At 36.6% G+C, this 21,164-nt stretch overlaps 1 protein-coding gene across 1 annotated transcript in view; it reads right to left on the bottom strand.

Annotated features, from left to right (window-relative positions):
• tafa5l (TAFA chemokine like family member 5, like) overlaps nucleotides 1–5,849 on the bottom strand; it is a 75,013-nt gene extending 69,164 nt beyond the window's left edge. The window contains exons 1-2 of the mRNA XM_079827989.1: nucleotides 5,768–5,849; nucleotides 2,856–3,505 (exon numbers count right to left, since the gene is read on the bottom strand). Of these exons, the coding sequence (XP_079684115.1) occupies nucleotides 2,856–2,952 (97 nt within the window). The 5' untranslated portion in view covers nucleotides 2,953–3,505; nucleotides 5,768–5,849. The remainder of the gene's footprint in view (nucleotides 1–2,855; nucleotides 3,506–5,767) is intronic.
• Nucleotides 5,850–21,164: the final 15,315 nt, after the last annotated feature.

Below are 21,164 nucleotides of genomic sequence, written 5' to 3' on the forward strand. Positions count from 1 at the left end.
TAAAAATTAAAAACTGAAATGTTTATATACAACTCAATTGCACATATAAGGTATTTTGCATAAGCACTTGTCTTCATGACAAATGTATTCAAGCATACATATATAATGATCAGTTAGTAAGCTCCTCTCTAGTGTTTCTTTATTGCTAACTAATGAACTGTGATCGGGTGACTTTCCTGAGGCAGGCTAAATACAATGTCAAGTGACCTATAGTTTACAAGCTGTATTATTGACGTCTTTCTGCGGTTGAAACACTGATTGAGTGATTACACGAGTCATGATTCGGATCTCGGTAGGTTGTACTGTATCTTTCAACATACCTTTCGATACTCATGCATGTTTTTCGAGATATAACTTGTATTAAAGTGGAAGAGATGACTCACGCTGCCGCTTGAACTGAGACGCAACAGCGATCGGTCACGTCACAATTAGGAGCGTCAAAACGGCATTAATTGTTTGAATTTCATGATGACATTGACAGAATTTGAAAGATGACACTTTGTTTCTTTTTTGACGAAACAAAAGCAGTGCTATTTGCGGAAATTGGATGAGAGGCGCGCTACAAATAATGTTTAGTGTAGGGAAAAACTGCAGACCTGGCAACCCTGGCTTGAACTACGGGTATAATTCACATGCTTTTATGTAGCTAATTTTTAATTGTTAAAGCGTTAATGTCGCATTAACTTGCCCTAAATTCAACACAAGACAATTTCTTCACACACACACACACACACACAGTATGAGTTGCAGTTGGACATGTATTTCCGCACCCTTTTGATTGACAGGATATAATCGGCACTGATCATTAGCTGTTTTTATGACCAATTATTGGACAATACATATCATATCGCTAATATATATATATATATATATATATATATATATATATATATATATATATATATATATATATATATATATATATATATATATATATATATATATATATATATGTTATGATATGAGATATGATATGAGATATGATATGAGAGAGAGAGAGAGAGAGAGAGAGATGAAAATGCCACTAACACAGACTTTTTTTTCATACTAACTAGTGCATACACTTTAACAGAACACAAAATAATATATTCTATTTTTGTTGACAATAAAGTTTTCGTTTTTTTCTCTAGAGTTCTTATCGATCGATCTTTCTATCTATCTATCTATCTATCTATCTATCTATCTATCTATCTATCTATCTATCTATCTATCTATCTATCTATCTATCTATCTATCTATCTATCTATCTATCTATCTATCTATCCATCCATCCATCCATCCATCCATCCATCCATCCATCCATCCATCCATCCATCCATCCATCCATCCATCCATCCATCCATCCATCCATCCATCCATCCATCCATCCATCCATCCATCCATCCATCCATCTATCTATCTATCGATCTATCGGTCTATTTATCCACAAAAACATTACAAAGACTTCATGGCAGAAATATTGCTTGTAAATCACAAACATAAAATGATTCAGTGAGATTTGATGACTGATTTATCAGCCTCTGTTGGACGTGAGGCAAAAATTTCTGGCATTTTTGGTATTTGTTGTTGCTTCGTGGTGGTCCGAAGAAAATTATTTATTTTAGAAAAGGAGTTTCCCCTCACTATAGTTTGAGCTAGAGGCCATGAATTCCAAATAAAGCTCAGCCATTAACTGAGAGGATCTAGAAGGGATGTTTGATCCCTCAAATACAAGACACCAGCTCCCGCCTACTAACGTTTAGTGCACTGAATGTCTCAGTAAAACGTGAGGATTTGTGCAGCAGGGTGCCCATAAATCTGCAGTATTACCGTGCTAAGACGCCACCGTGAGATGAAGTGTTAATGTCTGTAATATCTCTTATTACATCCTATCTTAACTCACCCTACCCCCCCCCCCCCCCAGACCCCCACCCACCCCCACTGACAGCCATCTGCAAAACTTCCACATCAGCACACAAACGCTGTGCCACGTATGACATGCCTCCCAGTGCCTTTTTAGGCCAGTTAGCTTATCAAATGTGAGTCACATCCTTACCCCTGACTCAAATCATGACTATCCTCTTCATTACCTCTAGAACACACAGGGAAACGGCAGACATACATGAACACGCAAGCAACAAAACATAGTGTGTGATGCATATCAGTAGGCATTGATGCAAATGCATGCACAGAAAAGCACTGGTCCCTGAACAAATCCTTCACAGCATTAGAAGAAGTGGAAGACAAGACAACTTTAGAGACCCATGAGCTTCGCAGAACAAATATTCTGACATAATGCACCCCTGAAAGCCATTCAAAGGAAAGGAAAATCTCAGCTGCTTCTCAGAGAAATCTCAACAATGACACAAATTGTACTCAGATTTCTCAAGTCTGCAGTCAGAGATTTCAAACATTCCTCATTCAATTATTTACATTTGTGGTCCAGTTTTATTTTGTGCCTGCACGGCTCAATTTCTTCAAATTAATTTTTAGAAGAAACCTCTTAGACAAAGTTACATAAATGAGATCTCCAATAAACCTCCTGAGCTATGAACAAGCAACCCCCCTAAGCAATACAATTTTCTTCTGGGTTGTGAAGCATGCCCTCTATATTATGCTATAGATTTCCATAATAATGTCACAAGCTCTCCAGGGTCTCTCAGAGGAGTTGCTTCTGTCCTACACACTATGTTTCTTTCCCCCTGGGTGTTAAGGCACAGAAGCTTGGCTCAGAGAAATCTGACTGCTGTAGTATTTTTAAACAACTTTGTAATAGGGACAGATTCAGAGATGAGCTTATACGCATAGAATAAAATGAGGATATTTGGACCCAGTTACAATAGAAAAAGTCATGTATTGTGATGCTCAACACTTGCCTTCTTTCAGGATGTGGGTGTAGATCATCCACAGCATGAACAGGCAGCAGAGAGACGCGCCTCCGCCGGCACAGAGCGCCCGCATCCCCGACTGCATCCTCACTACGTCCCGCAGAAAATACTCCCGGCACCCAGCCTAAAGCAAGTTCAAAGCAAACTCGGCTACTTCCATAGATTTGCACGGGAATGTGGCCGGGATGCGACGAGAGAGTTAATCCGACGTGAATTTACGCGCAGTGGTTTCCATTTTACGCATCTCATAAAACGCATGAAAATATTTAATTTGAAGGGAGGGGCATTAAAAAGTCATTATGCAATTGTTATTTGATCAATTAAAAATGTAACAATATAATGTGTGTTGAGGTCGAAAAGCAAAGCAAATGAAATAGATGGAAAACTCATCCAAGCAAAGTAAAATGAGTCATAATTTGGTCCATTGGAAACTGCGCGAATCCTCTGCGGTCTGGAGAAGTATCCACACAGGGTGAAATGGTCAGTGCTAACAGGTCCAGAATGTACGGATGCTGACTGTAGATGAGCTCGAGAGGGAGGTTCGGTTCTGGGTATTCAGAAATGCGTTGTTTTCTTCAATGTCACTCTCTCCGACGTTCCCGAAGCCGTCCGTGCAGTCACATCATACTGAATATGCCCTGTGGAGTTACAGAGAACAGCAGTGAAGCATTTCGCGCACATTCTCCGGGATTCGTGGCTGGATTCAGAGCTGAGTTCTCCCTCCTCCAGCACGCGCGCGCACACACACACACACACACACACACACGGACGCACGCGCGCGCACACATATGTGGGAAGAAGGGATGAGGGGGAATTTAACTATCCCGGTTCCTTAACGTTTCTTTTAGTACTTTGTTTGGCAATAGGAAATGCAATTGAACTTTTCAGCCTGTGGTGCTAAAACTTATTTTCAAACCAAATATTCTTTCCTATGGGGTTAAAACGGCTGTTTCCGATTGTGAGTGTAAAGGCGTTAAGGCTGAATCCGAAATCGCCCCCTATACCCTTAAATAGGACACTAGGCTATTTGAAATGACAGCCATAGTGGTATCCAAACCATTGGATGTTAATGAGTGCATTCATACAGTCCCACAATGCACGAGTGTAAAGCCGATGTTTTCATTAACTCCTTCAAGTGAACTGTAGTGGACTAAAGTAGGATGATTGAGGGTTTATAGGGGCGATTTCGGATTCAGCCAAAGACTTTCACGTTTTGTAGCCTAGGCTACTACCAGTTACGTAAGATATAGTAGCCCAAGTTTTATAAGGACTAAAATAAACGTTCGTGAATCATCACACGAATGGCTGTCGCATGTGTTTAGATTCAGTGAAAAGAACCGACTCGGAGTCGTTCCCTCGGGATTCGGATTATACTGATGGTTTATTTATAAAGAGAGCGCCTATTTAAAAAAAATAATCTTGTGTTTTTGGAGTTGTGAGATCCAGGCTATCACCGGGCAATCACCGCTCATAACCCCGGCGAAGGCAGCCTTTCCTCGGCCAGTCCTTCTGGCGTCTGCCGCTGGCTCTGATGTCCTGTAGTGGTTCGTCTTGTGTGGATCTAACGGGCGATCTTTGCTCTCATGAATATATAATTTGTTGTCTGCCAAATCGTTTTGACTGAGGGCAAAGAGAAGTTTCATAACTTTATATTTTAAGGATATTTAAACATACATGCAGTGAAGATAATGTAGGAGTTGCCTGGACCACATTTGTGTGGCTATTAATGCTTAATATATATGTTTAATGAAAATGAAAAGAGGCAGAGTGGTGTTTTATGACATATTTCTCCTGGAGTGCCTTGAACGCGCGTCAATTTCGCTTCCAGCGCTCGATTTCTACGCGCGTCCAATTCTCTGCTGACGCGCGAATGCATTCAAAATGTACGCGCGTGAAACTAGACGCGGTAGACGCGATTTTGACGCTCAATTCGCGTTTGGTGTGAACGCAGCATTAGGAATACCGGTCGCGTCGTCTGTGTTCCAGTCACTAAAGAAGCGGTTCATTAGAGTCGACACTGCAGACGCACAGGTCTATTTTAAACAACAATACTTGTTCTTCACATTTGAAAAAGATTATTTTTGAAGTAAATTTTCCTTAAAAGAAAGAATTTGACATTCTACCAGACAAGGACGGTCTTAAGTTAGGTAGGCTACATTAAAAGTTTTGACATTTTTACAGTTCATTTAGTCATAGCCGCCCTGCTAAGGAAGATAGCCTAATTGAATGCTGACATAGCCTATGCCTTTCTACATACGTCCAAATATCCAGTTTTCAAGTAGGCTATCAGTTGTTTAATGTTCAATGCTAACAGGTTGACTTTGAGATCATTTCCTACTGACAAAACACACTAATAAGTGATACAAAAGAGGAGACACTTGATTTTCAATTGTTAAAATAATATACAATAGCACATCGTTTTTCCCCCCATTGTCATTGTTTACACAAAACGCACCCTTTTGTGGAATGACCCAGCAATATTTGCAAAGTAGGCTATTACAAAATATTGTAACAAAGTAGTCTATAGGATTGTGACTGGAAATGAGTTTAATATGAAACCTGTAAATATAAATACTATACAGGATTAGATACACAAATAAATAAATGCAATGCCGCCTTCTATATTAGTGAATATATAAATACAATATCAGCCCATAAAAAAACTCTTCTAATGCAATATGCATAGAGCAGTGCGCATTATCCAAACAGGATTTAAACAACAGCATTTCCATAAGCTTCATTACACAGGGTCACAATCTATCAAATTTATCAGAATAAAAAAGCAATAAGTATGATTATGTAATACAGGTTTTAAAAAAATTGTGTTATATACAACTATTCCACAAATAAGCATTACAAAGGAAAGATCATACATCATAAAGAGATTAGCAGACACATACCTCGGGTGATTCATAGCAATATTCTACAAGCTGGAGTGATTGACATAAGAATGCTTCACAGAACACACCACAAAAAAATGTCAAATGGAGTCAAGTTCTTTTTTTTCATTGCAAATTCTACTGTGCTCTCCTTGTGTTGTTTTTCCTCTCACTCTCTCTCTTTCTCACCCTCCCAAAATCTGCACGTCATTCCCAGGGAGATAAGACCAGGTACAGTGCTTCATCTCCATATTTTGGTATTCTGTACTGCACTGTGCTGGTGTACAATACATTCGCATCTTTCAACCTTCACGGCAAACCACCATTAGACATTTTTTTTCTCTTTTTGCTAATGGCATGAAAAAAATCCCCATCCCTAGCAAGCAATGTGAAAGAATAAAAAGAATATTTATATATAAATATATATATATATATATATATATATTACTCACCCATGTGTTCTTCTTTCTGAACCAAAATGACTTTCTTGAAAAATGCTGCTCTTTTCCTTTCAAAGATTGACAAAAGGACACAATAAAAGTATCCACACGACTTACATTTATATACATGATATACATTTTCTCCTATTTTGGAACCATTTATTATGCTTTTGTGTCCTTTTTGGAGCTTTGCGGCCCCTTGTATACCTGTTTTGGAAGTGGAATGAAAGCAGTTTAAACATGTCAAAACGTATTTTTTTTGTATGAGTAAGAACATGATGACAGAATTTTTATATTTGGGCAAACTATTCCTTTAAAGGGATAGTACACCAAAAAATAAATTCTCTCATCATTTACTCGCCCTGATGCCATCCCTGATGTTCTTTCTTCAGATAAAAACAAACAAACATTTTTAGGACAATAATCCATCTCTGAGTCCATGTAATGCCTTTGAATGGGTGGTGCTCGGTTGATGCTTACATGATACATGAATACACACAGCGATTATGACGGTGATCCACAAGACCCCATTGGATGAATCAGAGTCTTCTGAAGTGAAAGGGAATAGCCCCATTTCTACCGAAATTATGCGGAAGAATTTGTCTCGAAGTTTTTTCCCAGGACATTTTTCCCCTCAGACCTGTTGCTGTCTGCATTTCCATCACAGTCTAACTTGGGGTGGGGTGCGACTTGGGCGCTGAACATGCTGATTGGTTAAGTTCACGCAACATTTTTATTGACTCAAGGCAGCAGCATTTTATTTCAACCACCATTTTTAAAAGTCTGTTGCAGTGTGTGCAGTTGCTATTCGAATCAACAATGGATTTGAAAAAATACGACAGATGGATCAACGATAAGGTTCAGGCTTTATTAAGCTTAAATGCGGAGGACGAAATCCTGCGGGAACTGGAAAGTCGCGCACAGTCCTCATTACGGTAATTTAGACCGCGATGGAAACGCAGACAGCAACAGGTCTGGGGGGGGGGGGGGGGGGGTTCCTGGGACAAATTGTTCCAGGTAATTTTGGTGGAAACGGGACAGTTGATTCGAATAGCAAACAACCCTTAATGCACACACTGCAACAGACTTTTAAAAATGGAGGTTGAAATAAAATGCTGCAGCGTGGAGTTCCAAGTTCCACCCCAGAAAGTTCCTGAACTTTGAAAAAGTACTACCTCACGAACAGGGACTTTCTGAGGGGAACATTTTTACCTGGAACTTCATTTAGACCCTGGTCCCTGTCGTCGAAACATACCATGTACCACCCCAAAGTCCCGAGTTCCTGCGGTGGGGAAGCAGCTTATATGTGTGTGTAAGAAAAATACTAATATTGTCATCCTTTTAAACTATAAATCATTGATTCCGGTCTGCTTCCATACTAGCTCTCACAAGAGGTCTGTTGTGACATGTGACATAAGTGCATTGTGAAGTCATGCGAGATGGGAGGGGTGGGACTCTGTGCTTTTGCGATACTTCTCATGCAAACTTCACAAATCACGTATGTTTATGTCAAGCTGAGCTTGTAAACGTGCCTATTGCTTTGTAAATCTTTTGCGCAAATTTGCAAAATGTCGATAAAAAACTATTGTGAAATGACGCGTTTCCATTAACCGATGTTATGCCGCTAAAATGCTATTTTTTCCTCTCACGATAAATCATTCCAAAAATCATGGCAACAGATGCTGGTAGGGTTACATATAAATCGTAGTCACCGCACTAGCCATTATTTTTACTCGAAGGAGATGTAGACGTGTTTATACAAGCATTATTCAAGACGTGTTTGAACTTCGTCTCGTCTTCTGTCCAAACATACCACGCCATCTTTAAAGAATGATCAACTACATAAGCTAGGTTTCCATTGCAGTGTTGCGATATATTCCTTTTTCGAATTGCCTGAAAACAACCTCATGTGAGTGTAAAATTTTGTTTATGACATGTTTCCATTGGCCGCAATTTGAAGGGTGATGGAAACCCCAGCATATGGTTAGTGTCTGTGCGGTTAGCGTCGCCTTTCCTTATTAGCATCCTCTACCTCTATTGATTTACCCACTGGTATTGTATGGATTACCATCACGATCGCTGTGTGGTTTTTCAAGCTTCAACCGAGCAGCAGCCATTCACTTGCATTATGTGGAGATTGATTATTTTCATAAAAATGTGTGGTTATCTGAAGAAAATTATATACACCGGGGATGGCATGAGAGTAACTAAATGATGAAAGAAATGTAATTATTGGGTGAACTGTCCCTTTAAGTACATTAAAAGACTCATTTATTTTACAGTCCTGTTCCCCATGTACATGTACTTTTTATAGTTATTACAATAACTGGGTAATACCTAGGTACTAACCCTGAACCTTACCTTAACCCAAGTAGTTACCTTACATTACCCAGTTCTTTCTTATGTAAGTACACTGCGAGTACACGTGTTGTAAAATACGTGTACTCACTCTTCTATGTTGTTGTGAGATTTTCCCATATTGCAGACAGCACAGGGCATTGCTCTGTAGAGATCCTTAAATGGCCATTAAGCCTTTTTCAGAAGTCATACTGACAGATTTTCTACATCGATTTGTCCTCTTCCACAGTCTTCTTAAGGATGGGCTACAGAACAGTAAACAACAGATGACACCCAAGCTACATTTTAGAGAGCATCTGAGCTCAGAAACGTGACCAGCAGCCCTTAAAAAGCAATAATCTTAAACCAGCACCACTCAATTCCCCTGAGAAAAGAAAACATGCTTGAGAAAATGCAACAAAATGCTCTCTTTTGACCCAAACCTTGAAACATACCGTGCAAATATATCTAAATGCATTATCACACATCAACACAAATCTAATTTCGTATATTGTATTCTAGCCCTCCGTATATGTGTGTGTGTGTGTGTGTGTGATGTACTGGCGCTCTGAAGTCAGTACACACGGGCCATCTGTGCGGCCAATAAAGTCGCTGTTTGTGGAGCACGCTGTCAGATTTAGCGCCCTGCTGATGCCTCTCCATCTTCTAAATGACCGTCGTTAAAAACTCCCCACTCATACTGAACCATATCAATAATTCAGACCCAGACCCTACAACCACCAGCCTCATTTGCGGTCTCAGGGTCCCATGGAAAATGTTCGCAGCCAACGCGGATGTAATTATCTGATGTTGATGACAACTTTACCCGTGATCTCACAAAGGTGACGCAGGTTATTCTTCAGGACGAGAGAGCGTGACAGCAAAGGAAGACCTTTGGCACCAAAGTCTATTAAAAAAGACCCTCTGTCATCGGCCCCCGGGCCGTTCATCCTTCATATTAATGGTCTGAGAGTTGAAGTGCATTCTTTAGCTATGTCACCACTCTGTCGCTCGGAGAGAACTGAGCCGATCCAGTGTCTCTTTGGCAGATGTCTGGATAGCCATCCAAACGGAATCAGCTGCTTTGAATCATAGGATTTCATCCATGCAGAGGCAGCATATGGTTAGTGTCTGTGCGGTTAGCGTCGCCTTTCCTTATTAGCATCCTCTACCTCATGTCTTGAGAGAAATACCACAATTTGGCTGTCCGTGAAACATCATTACTCTTGCAAGAGTGCAGTAAGAACAGACCTCACTCTACGGCAATCAATATTTACAACTGTGGCCGTGCCTTTGCATGCATTGTTTCGGTTTTATCACTTTCAGCTGTGCTGCTGGTCTTCAGTTATGGTTCCGCGCAACTGTGCTGCCACAACACAATCTGTACGCTGACATTTTCTGCCAATTTGTAAGAAGTGGGAATAAATGCAATCCAATTACTGTATAAAAAACAATTATGTAGAAGCGCATAATGGATGCTATTAGTCTCTTCTGCAATGAATATATGAATATAGTATATGTTAATGTCAGCCACACCAGTGATTCTCAACAAGGGGTACGTGTTCCCTGTGGGTACTTGGAGAGATTTCAGTTTTGTTAAATCCATAAAAGAAAAAAAAAAACAGCTTTCAAATTAAAATATTAGGGCTGTCAAAAGAAGTAAGCACAATGAATCCCTTTGTAATTAACTGCTTAATATGTTTGGTTAAAGTTTTAGGGAAAAATGCAAAGCAGTACTACTACCAATTATTATATTATAAATAAATACATGAAAAATGGTTTACCGCAGATATTTTTTCTTTACGTATTTATCCAACTATATATTTATAAAAACAACAACAACAATATTATTATTAAAATGAGTCCTGTCAAATCGATTAATCACGATTAATTGCATCTGAAATAAAAGTTTGTGTTTACATAATATGTGTGTGTGTACTGTGTATAATTATATATATATATATATATATATATATATATATTTGAATACACATTCATGTATATATTTAATAAATATTTGCATGTATATACTATATTATGTATATATATATATATTATGTAGCTTATATTATATATAACTATTTTATATATAAAATAAATATAACAAATATTAGGATTAATCGTGATTAATCGATTTGACAGCACTAATAAAAATATATTATAAAAAATATATTATATATATATAATTTATCCACCTATATATTTATAATAATAATAAATTAAATATTTATAAATAAATTAAATATTCTTATTAAAATACATTATTATAAAAAAAATAATATATATATATAATCCATACATAAACAAAAAAATCTGTGATGAACCACTTTTTTCTAAATGGGAGATGTCTAAATATGCTGACATAAATATATTGTAAATATAAATATGAACATATTTAAATATAGTAGTTTTACCGATGAAGCTGTGGGGATACATAAGACAAAGAGCATTTGGAAACAGTGAGCAATAAAATTGTTACATTTTCTCATTTTGTGCTCATGTTGAATGTTTATTCCATTCAGATTTGAGAAACAAACTAGGGTCAAATCTATGAAACTCGTCATCAACCTCGCACACAAAGTAGGATGAAATGCAAATGTGTTTTTGATTAACAGGGTTCTGTATTGGCCATCTGTGTTTGCAATTATAAGAATGACAATTTAGGATTTATAACGCATTCATTTCACTTTATGAGAAAGGTCTGTGACTTACCCAGAATTATGACTTTCATTAAGGGATGATAATATGACAACAGCATCCCGTCTGTAATTATGAGGCCTTTAGACTTCCAGTGCTGACAAACAACAGAATAAAGCAAGGTCAAATCAATATTATAAAATAAAACTCAAATGATTGGATGTTGTTATAAAGTCATTAATAATAATATATATATAATGCAACTTTGACCTATGGGTCAACACATTTAGACACTCAAAATGACTTACTATGCTCTTCCTCCTCACAAATAATGCTGAGAAGAATAAAAAAAATGAAGTGACATAAGAAACTTAGCCGGTATATAACCAATTTCAGATGTTAAAAAAAAGTTTTTTTATTTTTTATTCTATCACGCAGATGAGATTTTTGTTAATGACAGAGCATAATAGCGTGTGTTTTGAGGATGGCATTATGGGCAATCACTTGTGTTTCTTATCTCACGCCTGTTAACGACAGTGTTCTTTAAAACAGCAAAATTGCCTCTGTCAAGTGCTTCTTTCATTGGAAATGAGCTCTTTATCGGAACCTGCAGCCAGAGGAAACATCATACATCAGCCTCTCTGCTTTATCGTATTTTCAATTCTTCCCCCTAATGGAGTTATCTGCAATTTCTCCGCTATCAGCCCGAACAGTGGAACCGAGCTGGTTTGAGGAATGTGGTTTGATTTGCATTGTTTAATAGCTTTTTTTTTCTTCTTACACTTCCAATGATTAGTGAACGTACTTTGCGGACAATGGCCGTCCAATCATTAATCTTCTTGAGCTCGTTATTGCGGAAGTATTGGGAGTGAGTAATCTGGGAGTGAATAATTACAGCTGCATTAATAGCAGTAAATAGGAAGTTCTTTACAGAAGAAAGAAACACTCATCGCAATATGCTCATCAAACGCTCCAGAACGTGGCGAGATCTGCTCATTAAAATGTAGCGATTCAGTCCTCTGTGATAACTGATACACGACCAAATCTCTCCCTTCTTTTCTGGAAATCACAGGGGATGAAAAGAACCGTGTGGCCGGCTCTCAAGGTCACATGGTGCTCCTGCAGTTGAGATGAAGTTTTATCTAGTCTAGTCTGAAAAAAAATCTGTTTATATACAGGTAATGAAATGATCAGAAAGCCATTATTGCGATACACCTCAATGACCAGGCCTCGTATTTACTGAACTCTAACGCCAAGCCCCGAAGAATACTTATTGTCCCAAACAATGAAAAATTTACTCTTTTTTTCAGTACAACCACAAGGAGAGTTCAAAGCCATCTGAAGAATACAATTTAAACTGGAAAATAGTAGAAACAGAAATTCAGTGATGTGAATCTGGGTAATGTAATATAATGTAATATTTATTAAAATTATATTAATTTGTTTTGGTTCTAAAATTCTTCAGATTCAAATTAAATCTACTTTTGGGAAAAAAAGATTTTTACATTTTTGCACAACAACACAAATAGATCAAATAAAATATAACTGGGCAAAATATTTTCTTTACATTTTAACATAACCTATAACATATATCATAACATATAACATAACATATAACATAAGATATAACATAACATAACATAACATAACATAATATATAACATATAGCATAACATTTAACATAACATCTAACAACACATAACATAACATATGATATGACATGACATATATAATATAATCAACATATAACATATATCAACATATAACATAACAACATTTAACATAACATATAACATAACCTATAACAACATGTATCAACATATAACATAACATATATTAAAATATAACATAACATATAACAGCATATAACAACATATGACAACATATAACCGCATATAACATAACATATATCAAAATATAACATAACATATATCAACATATAACATAACATATAACAGCATATAACATAACACATGACAACATATAACCGCATATAACATAACATATGACAACATATAACCGCATAACATAACATATATCAACATATAACATAACATATAACAACATATAAACGCATATAACATAACATATAACATAACATATATCAACATATAACAACATATAAGATAACATAACTTATAACATAACATATATCAACATATAACATAACATATATCAACATATAACATAACATATAACATAACATGGTAACACTTTACAATAAGGTTGTATAAGTTAACATTAGTTAATGCATTAGTTAACATGAACTAACTATGAACAACATCCCTGTTCAGCATTAGTTCATCTTTGTTAACGTTAGTTCATAAAAATCCAGCTGTTCATGGTTTATTAATGTTATTTCACAGTGCATTAACTAATGTTAGCAAGATTTTAATAATGCATTAGTAAATGTTGAAATTAACATTAACAAAGAATAATAAATGTAAAAGTGCAGTTCATTATTAGTTCATGTTAACTAATGAACCTTATTGTAAAGTGTTACCCATAACATATTTCAACATATAACAACATATGACATAACATATAACAACATAACATATAACAACATATATCAACATATAACATAACAAAAAACAACACAACAACACACCGCAAAAATTTAATAATAACATAGAAATATATATTTTTGTAGTCTAAAGCTTCATTAATAAAAACGACTAGGCAAAAATATTTTCTTTACATTTTGTTATATAATAAAATATCATAATAACACTATATATATATATATATATATATATATATATATATATATATATATATATATATATATATATATATATATATATATATATATATATATATAAATAATTAAATATTTAATCATAATTAGTTACGTATATAACTTAATAGAATAGAATAGAAATGTATAAAACTTAAAATTGAACTTCACATTTTAAGTAACTGATTTGTAAAGCGGTACTGTACACATGGCAGAAATAAACATTTGAGCAATTTGGTAGTTATATTTTCAATAGCTTCCCTTGCTTTTCAAACAGGACTCACCTATTGCTTCTGCCTCGATAATAATGCTGAAAATGCAATACAGCAAAAGTTCTTCTCGAGGATGTCAATTTTCTAAAGAAAAACAACAACAAAAAAGATGAGAAAAATGCACAATATTTATTATTGCATAAACAACCTTGTAAATACATTTTACACTTCTAATGCATATACCTGCTGATTCCACAATCACCTCCAAAGCAGCACAACAGGTTTCTGTGTCTGCTTAAATTGAATTGTTGTTATCGGAAGGTCTGGTTGTAGGCACCTCTTGTTGACTCTGCTTTAATGGTTTTAAGGCCTGAGGCGGAGCACTGACTGCATTGCTTTCCGGAATCTGCTGGAACAACAGAATTCGGATGAAGGTTTTTTCCACAAACAATAACAACAAAAAAAACCTTCCTAGGAATTTTAGCAACTCAAACATTATAAACACAATGTTCCACCTCTGAGGAAAAGCCATGCACACAACAGGAGGAAAAAATGATTTCTGTGTGAGGACACACACATTTATGCTAATGTATTTCAGGTAAAATGTTTCCACCCTCTCTCCCTCTACGTCTATTTCCTTACATCTTTATGTTTTAAACGTTACAAAACAAGCTGATCCAGATCCATACTCCTACACAACGTGGAGCATGCAACATCGGCCCTACACAAGTGTTCTGTGTGATCCTGGGGTATTTCTATTCCAATGTGGCCACTGAAATAGCATCTAGGGTCTTTGTAGGGGAAACAAGAGCTAGCTGCCTCCAGACGACATCAAACCCACATTTCATCTCCGCTAGATTTCACCTTGAATGAAAAAACATATGCAGCTGAAAATATGCAATGCAGAAATGCTAATGCTGCTTACAATCTGTTATTGCTCTAAGCAACAGTTATCATTGGTTATAAATGCTGCTGGTGATTAGTCCAAAATATAAGACCAAGCTTATATTCTTTAATATAATTTTTTTTCTTCATAGTGTCAGTATAACAAAGAAAAATGTAAAATAAGCAATGGTGCGGACATCAATATCAATGTCTCAGATCATGAATAAAACCTGATGATTATGTTTTCCACGCAATCAGCAGGTTTTATTCATGATCTGAGACATCGAGACAAAACATCTTGTGCTTTAATAGAAGCAAATAAGTCTTATTTCCCATAGCAATATCAAAAATTAGTATTAGAATTACACTCTTGAAAATAAAGTTTCCAAAAAGGGGGCTTTTTTTGGTTTCCAAAGAAACTCTCAGTGAACAGTTCTTAAAATAACCCATTTTTTCCTCTGTGAAGAACATTTTAATAATCTAAAAATATGTTTTCCACTATAAAGAACCTATTGTGCAAAAGTTCAGTGGAGGTTCGTAATGGAATCTTCAGTGCCAATGAAGAACCTTTATTTTTAAGAGTCTAGAAACAGTGAAAAATATGAAAAAATTATCTTAACATTCTTTAAATGTTTAAAAATCCAAAACATTTGAAGCCACAAGCTTTTAGATTTTTTGAATCCCAGATTTTAAATGCGGGTTTATCTGTTGTAAAACACTTACAACACTTCACACGTCTGGTTCACTATCTTTGTGGAGACTCTCCATAGACGTAATGGTACTTAATATAATTTTGTACTGTACAAACTGTATATTCTATCCTCTGTGTTCATGTTTTTCTACCCCAGTGGGGACTGAATGCACACAGACTACACATACGTTTGTTTTGCTATCTAAGTGAGGACATTCCATAGGCATAATGGTTTTTATACTGTACAAACTGTACATTCCATCCCCCTACACAACCCCTAACCGACCCATCACAGGAAACATTGTGCAAAAAACATTGTTTAGTATGTTTTAAAGCTATTTTAAATATGGGGACATATAAAATGCCCTCATATTTCATGTTTACGTCATGTGTAATACCAGTGTCATTATACAAATTAGTGTCCTCATAAATCACAAACATTTTGTGTTTTATGGGGACTTTCCATAGACATATTGTTTTTTTATCCCCTTACACTAACACTAACCCTAACCCTAAACCTACCCATCAGAGAAAACTTTCTGCATTTTTACATTTTCAAAAAACATCACTTAGTATGATTTATAAGACGTTTTCATCATGAGGACCAAAAAATGTCCCCACAAGGACAAGGATTTCGGATACCATAATGTATGGTTTACCAGGCCACCCAACCCACCCACCCACCCACCCACCCGACACACACACACACACACACACACACACACACACACACACACACACACACACACACACACACACACACACACACACACACACACACACACACACACGTTTGTTTTTGTGAAATGTGAGGACATTCCATAGGCGTAATGGTTTTTATACCGTACAAACCGTATTTTCTATCCCCTTACACTGCCCCTGTCCCTAAACCTAACCCTCACAGGAGACTGTGCAGTTCACTTTCTGTGAAAAAAACCTAATTCTGTGTGATTTATAAGCATTTTGAAAAGTGAGGACATGGGGAACGTCCTCATATTTCACCCTCTTTTTGTAATACCTATGTCATACCCATGTCATAATACACATTTGTGTCCTGATATTTCACGAAAACATGCCCACACACACACACACACACACACACACACACACACACTCTCCATGTTTTATGGGGACATTTCATAGAAAATTATGTTTATACAGTACAAACTGTATATTCTCTCCCCTACCCCTAAACCTACCAATCACAGAAAACTTTCTGCATTTTTACATTTTCAAAAATCATCACTTAGCATGATTTATAAGCCATTTTCCTCCAGGGGACCAACAAATGTCCCCACCGGGACAAGGATTTTGGATATTGCCATCTTTGTGGGGACATTTTGTCAGCAGTCAGTTCCTAGATCCTACAGTTAAAGACATACGGCATGAAATGGGAATAAATGAACATCAACTCTCTTCTCGCATGTGTGATGAGCATCTATGAAAGAGAAAGACAAAAGCAGCAGCAAACACAGAGCCTTTGCACTGAGATATCCAGGTACCTGTGCGGCCAAGCAGCAGACAGGAAATTAAAAGAGCTCATAATTAACTCTGCTTTGAGATCATTGTATTCTTCTGTGGCTTTTGAAAACTTAATATCTGCATATATGAAAATAATACATCACTGTTCCACAACTGTTTTTTGTAAGATAGAAAAGGTTATTGTGTGATTCAGACTACACACTGCACACTTGGCAGCATGTATTTAACACTCTCAAAGTAAACATGAAATCAGTTTTACCCTATTGATTCACATTAGCCTATGCCACAGTCGCCGCTTCCGCTTTTTCCAGTCATGTGTATATGGGGAGACGCAGCGCTGTTTTATCATATTACACACATTTGAGTGTGTTGAATGTTATGTTATAATGCTACTCCGTGCGTTTACTTGGCGGCTACTATGAGACACTTGTTCACACTGCAGTGAGCTAGATCCATATTAGGCATGGTAAAACATGGTAATCGCGGTAAATTAAGAAAGCAAGATTTAAACAATAAGACTAACTGTGTTGAGCTATATAACAATGATTTGTTTTCTGTCGATGAATGTATCCAAACAGTTGCTCACCTGTCTAATAAAACACAATATATTAAAGTGTCCATATTAAATAGAAAATAGAAAATACATTGTTCTAGTGGTTGTTGCATATTTTAATCCAAAAATCTTACATATTATGTCTTTAAAACAGCTCTACAGTTCACATACAATCATGTAGCACCAAGAGCTGATGCCTCTGAAACATTATGAAACAGCGATAAAAAAAAAGAAGCTTTTAATATTTGTGCTGGTGAGATTAACGCAACAATCGGACTCTTAACGGAGTCACTGAATACATAAAAAAATTGGCTGTCACTTCTAGACGGAGAGAAAAATGGGGTTTAACATTCAACTTCCTGTGAACCCAACTAAACAGAGAGTGGATATTAGGAAGACATGACAAAAAAAAAAAACGTGATGGCTAAAAAAGGGCTGGAGAGGAGCTCAAAGATAATCAGAGCAACAATAGCTAAATCACGTGACATTAATTACGTTTTAACCTCAATGTCAACACACATTGTCAACCACCTACGTTCACTTACACACAATTTAGCTGTGTCCATTTTACTACATGCATTACTACATGTATACTGTTTAAATTATCATCATGGCTGTTAATAGTCTTTTAATCTGTACTAAAACTTTCCCACAAAAGTTTTAAAAGATATTTGTTCCTTTTTCACATTGGGTGGAAGGGGAGATTCTGTCATGATAAAAGGTCAATCAAGGTTTCAAAGGTGTCAAATCAAAGATTTATTGCTACTCATCTGTGGAACAGCGAACAAAATGTTCATCTAGTTACTGGAGCTAACATTTACATGAGACAAGCAACAATGAACAAAAGACAAGAGTAGATTCAACACACGCACACACTGATTGTGGAAACTCTCCATAGACGTAATTGTTTTTATAATGTATATTCTCTCCCCTTACACTAACCCTACCCCTGAATCCATCACACAAAACTTTCTGCATTTTTACATTTAAATAAAAAAAACTCATTCTGTATGATTTATAAACTTGTTTCCTCATGGGGACCTGAATTTAGGTCCCTACTGTGACACGAGTCCCCGTCAGTCTGTGTGCATTCAGCTTGAAGTCCCCACCGGGATAAAAAAAACATGAAAACACACACACACACACACACACACACACACACACACACACACACACACACACACACACACACACACACACACACACACACACACACACACACACACACACACACACACACACACACACACACACACACACACACACACACACACACACACACACACACACAAAAACACACATCACGCTCATATCTGGTTCGCTATCTTTATGGAGACTCTCCACAGACGTAATGGTTTTTATACTGTACAAACTGTATATTCTACCCTCTCACACTAACCCTACCCCTAAACCTACTCCTCACACACAACTTTCTGCATTTTTACATTTTCAAAAAAAATTATTCTGTATGATTTATAAGCTTGTTTCCTCCTGGGGACCTGAATTTAGGTCCCCACAGTGACACAAGTCCCCATGAGTCTGTGTGCATTCAGTCCCCACTTGGATAAAAAAAAAAAAAAACACACACAACACACACACACACACACACACGTCTGGTTCGCTATCTTTATGGAGACTCTCCATAGACGTAATGGTTTTTATACTGTACAAACTGTATATTCTACCCTCTCACACCAACCCTACCCCTAAACCTACCCATCACACAAAACTTTCTGCATTTTTACATTTTCAAAGAAACTAATTCTGTATGATTTATAAGATTGTTTCCTCACGGGAACCCAAATTTAGGTCCCCACAGTGACAAGAGTCCCCATGAGTCTGTGTGCGTTCAGTCCCCACCAGGGTAGAAAAACATGAACACACACACACACACTTAATATTCAACAATATTATTGATCTGACTGTACTGATGCTGTTGTATGAAAACTAAACTGAGCTGGATGGATGGAGACATAATTTGTTTAGCAGAACAGATGAAATGAACTAATTTAATAAATCATGATCTTTACAATCTGATAATCAACACTGAACTAACTTCAGCTGAACAACAGCCAAAATATATCATTATTCTGTTATTACAGTAAAGCTGCTTTAAAACAATCTGCATTGTATAAAGCGCTATATACATAAAAGAGAATTTGCATACTTGTATGTGGTTTACGGGGACTCTCCAGGCGCAATGTTCTTTTGCCATTTTTTTAAATTAAAACAAACAAACGGTTTAGTATGTTTTTAAGCCATTTGGTTTATGAGGACACAGGAAGTGTTACGACGTACCATGTTTACGCTGTAATACCCATATCATTGCACACATTTCCTCATAAACCATACAAGAACACACACATACACGTGTATACACACTATGAAATTGAACCATTTCATAGGCTCTCATAATACAACATGGCTTCAGATAAAACTGGTTTCATATTTTGAGAGGAAAGGCACTGAAAAAGGACTAGAAACAGTGAGCACAGTTTAAGCATCATAACATGTCACGTGTGGTCTCAGGCTGATCCCAGAAGACACAAACAGTCTATTTTTCTCTCTCTTAAACATGCGCGCACACACACATTCCTGCACAGACTGGTCTCTGTGGATACCCCCCAAAGTAAACGGTTTGGTCTCAGCGTCTAACGCGCACAGACAGCCTTAAAATTGTTTAGTGCTGCTCATGGAAGGAGTTCAAGCGTGCACTGATCTGCGGAGAAAAGCACATTTACTGTCCTCGCTTCACCTAAAGATCATGATGCACAATGCTATCGGAGGATTCCTCTAGAAGAATCACTACAGTGTTTTCAGCAATGCAATGTTTGCCGATGTGTGCTGCCAGTGGTTTGCCTCAAATTATACATGAGAAAACATTGTGGGAAGATTCTCATAAAACCCAAAGAAAGAAAAAGAAAAACAAGTTTTTTTTGCTCGCTTGCTTTTTAGGACCATGGCAATTATTTGCATTGACAAAATTTTCATGACAATTAAGAAAATGCACATCCCAATGCAAAAAATAATTATGATCATTCTGAAATATGTAAGTAATTTGTAAATATATATTATTCGTTGTAATAAATAACTATTCATATTATTAAAATAAATATTAACACTTGTGTGCACACACACACACACACACACACACACACACACAAACACACACACACACACACACACACACACACACACACACTCCATGTTTTATGGGGACATTTCATAGAAAATTATGTTTATACAGTACAAACTGTATATTCTCTCCCCTACCCCTAAACCTACCAATCACAGAAAACTTTCTGCATTTTTACATTTTCAAAAATCATCACTTAGCATGATTTATAAGCCATTTTCCTCCAAGGGACCAACAAATGTGTGCATATCTAACCGATCAGGCACAACATTATGACCAGGTGAAGTGAATAAAACTGATTATCT

This window comes from Gobio gobio (assembly GCF_949357685.1).
Source record: "Gobio gobio genome assembly, chromosome: 10".
Lineage (NCBI taxonomy): Eukaryota > Metazoa > Chordata > Actinopteri > Cypriniformes > Gobionidae > Gobio > Gobio gobio.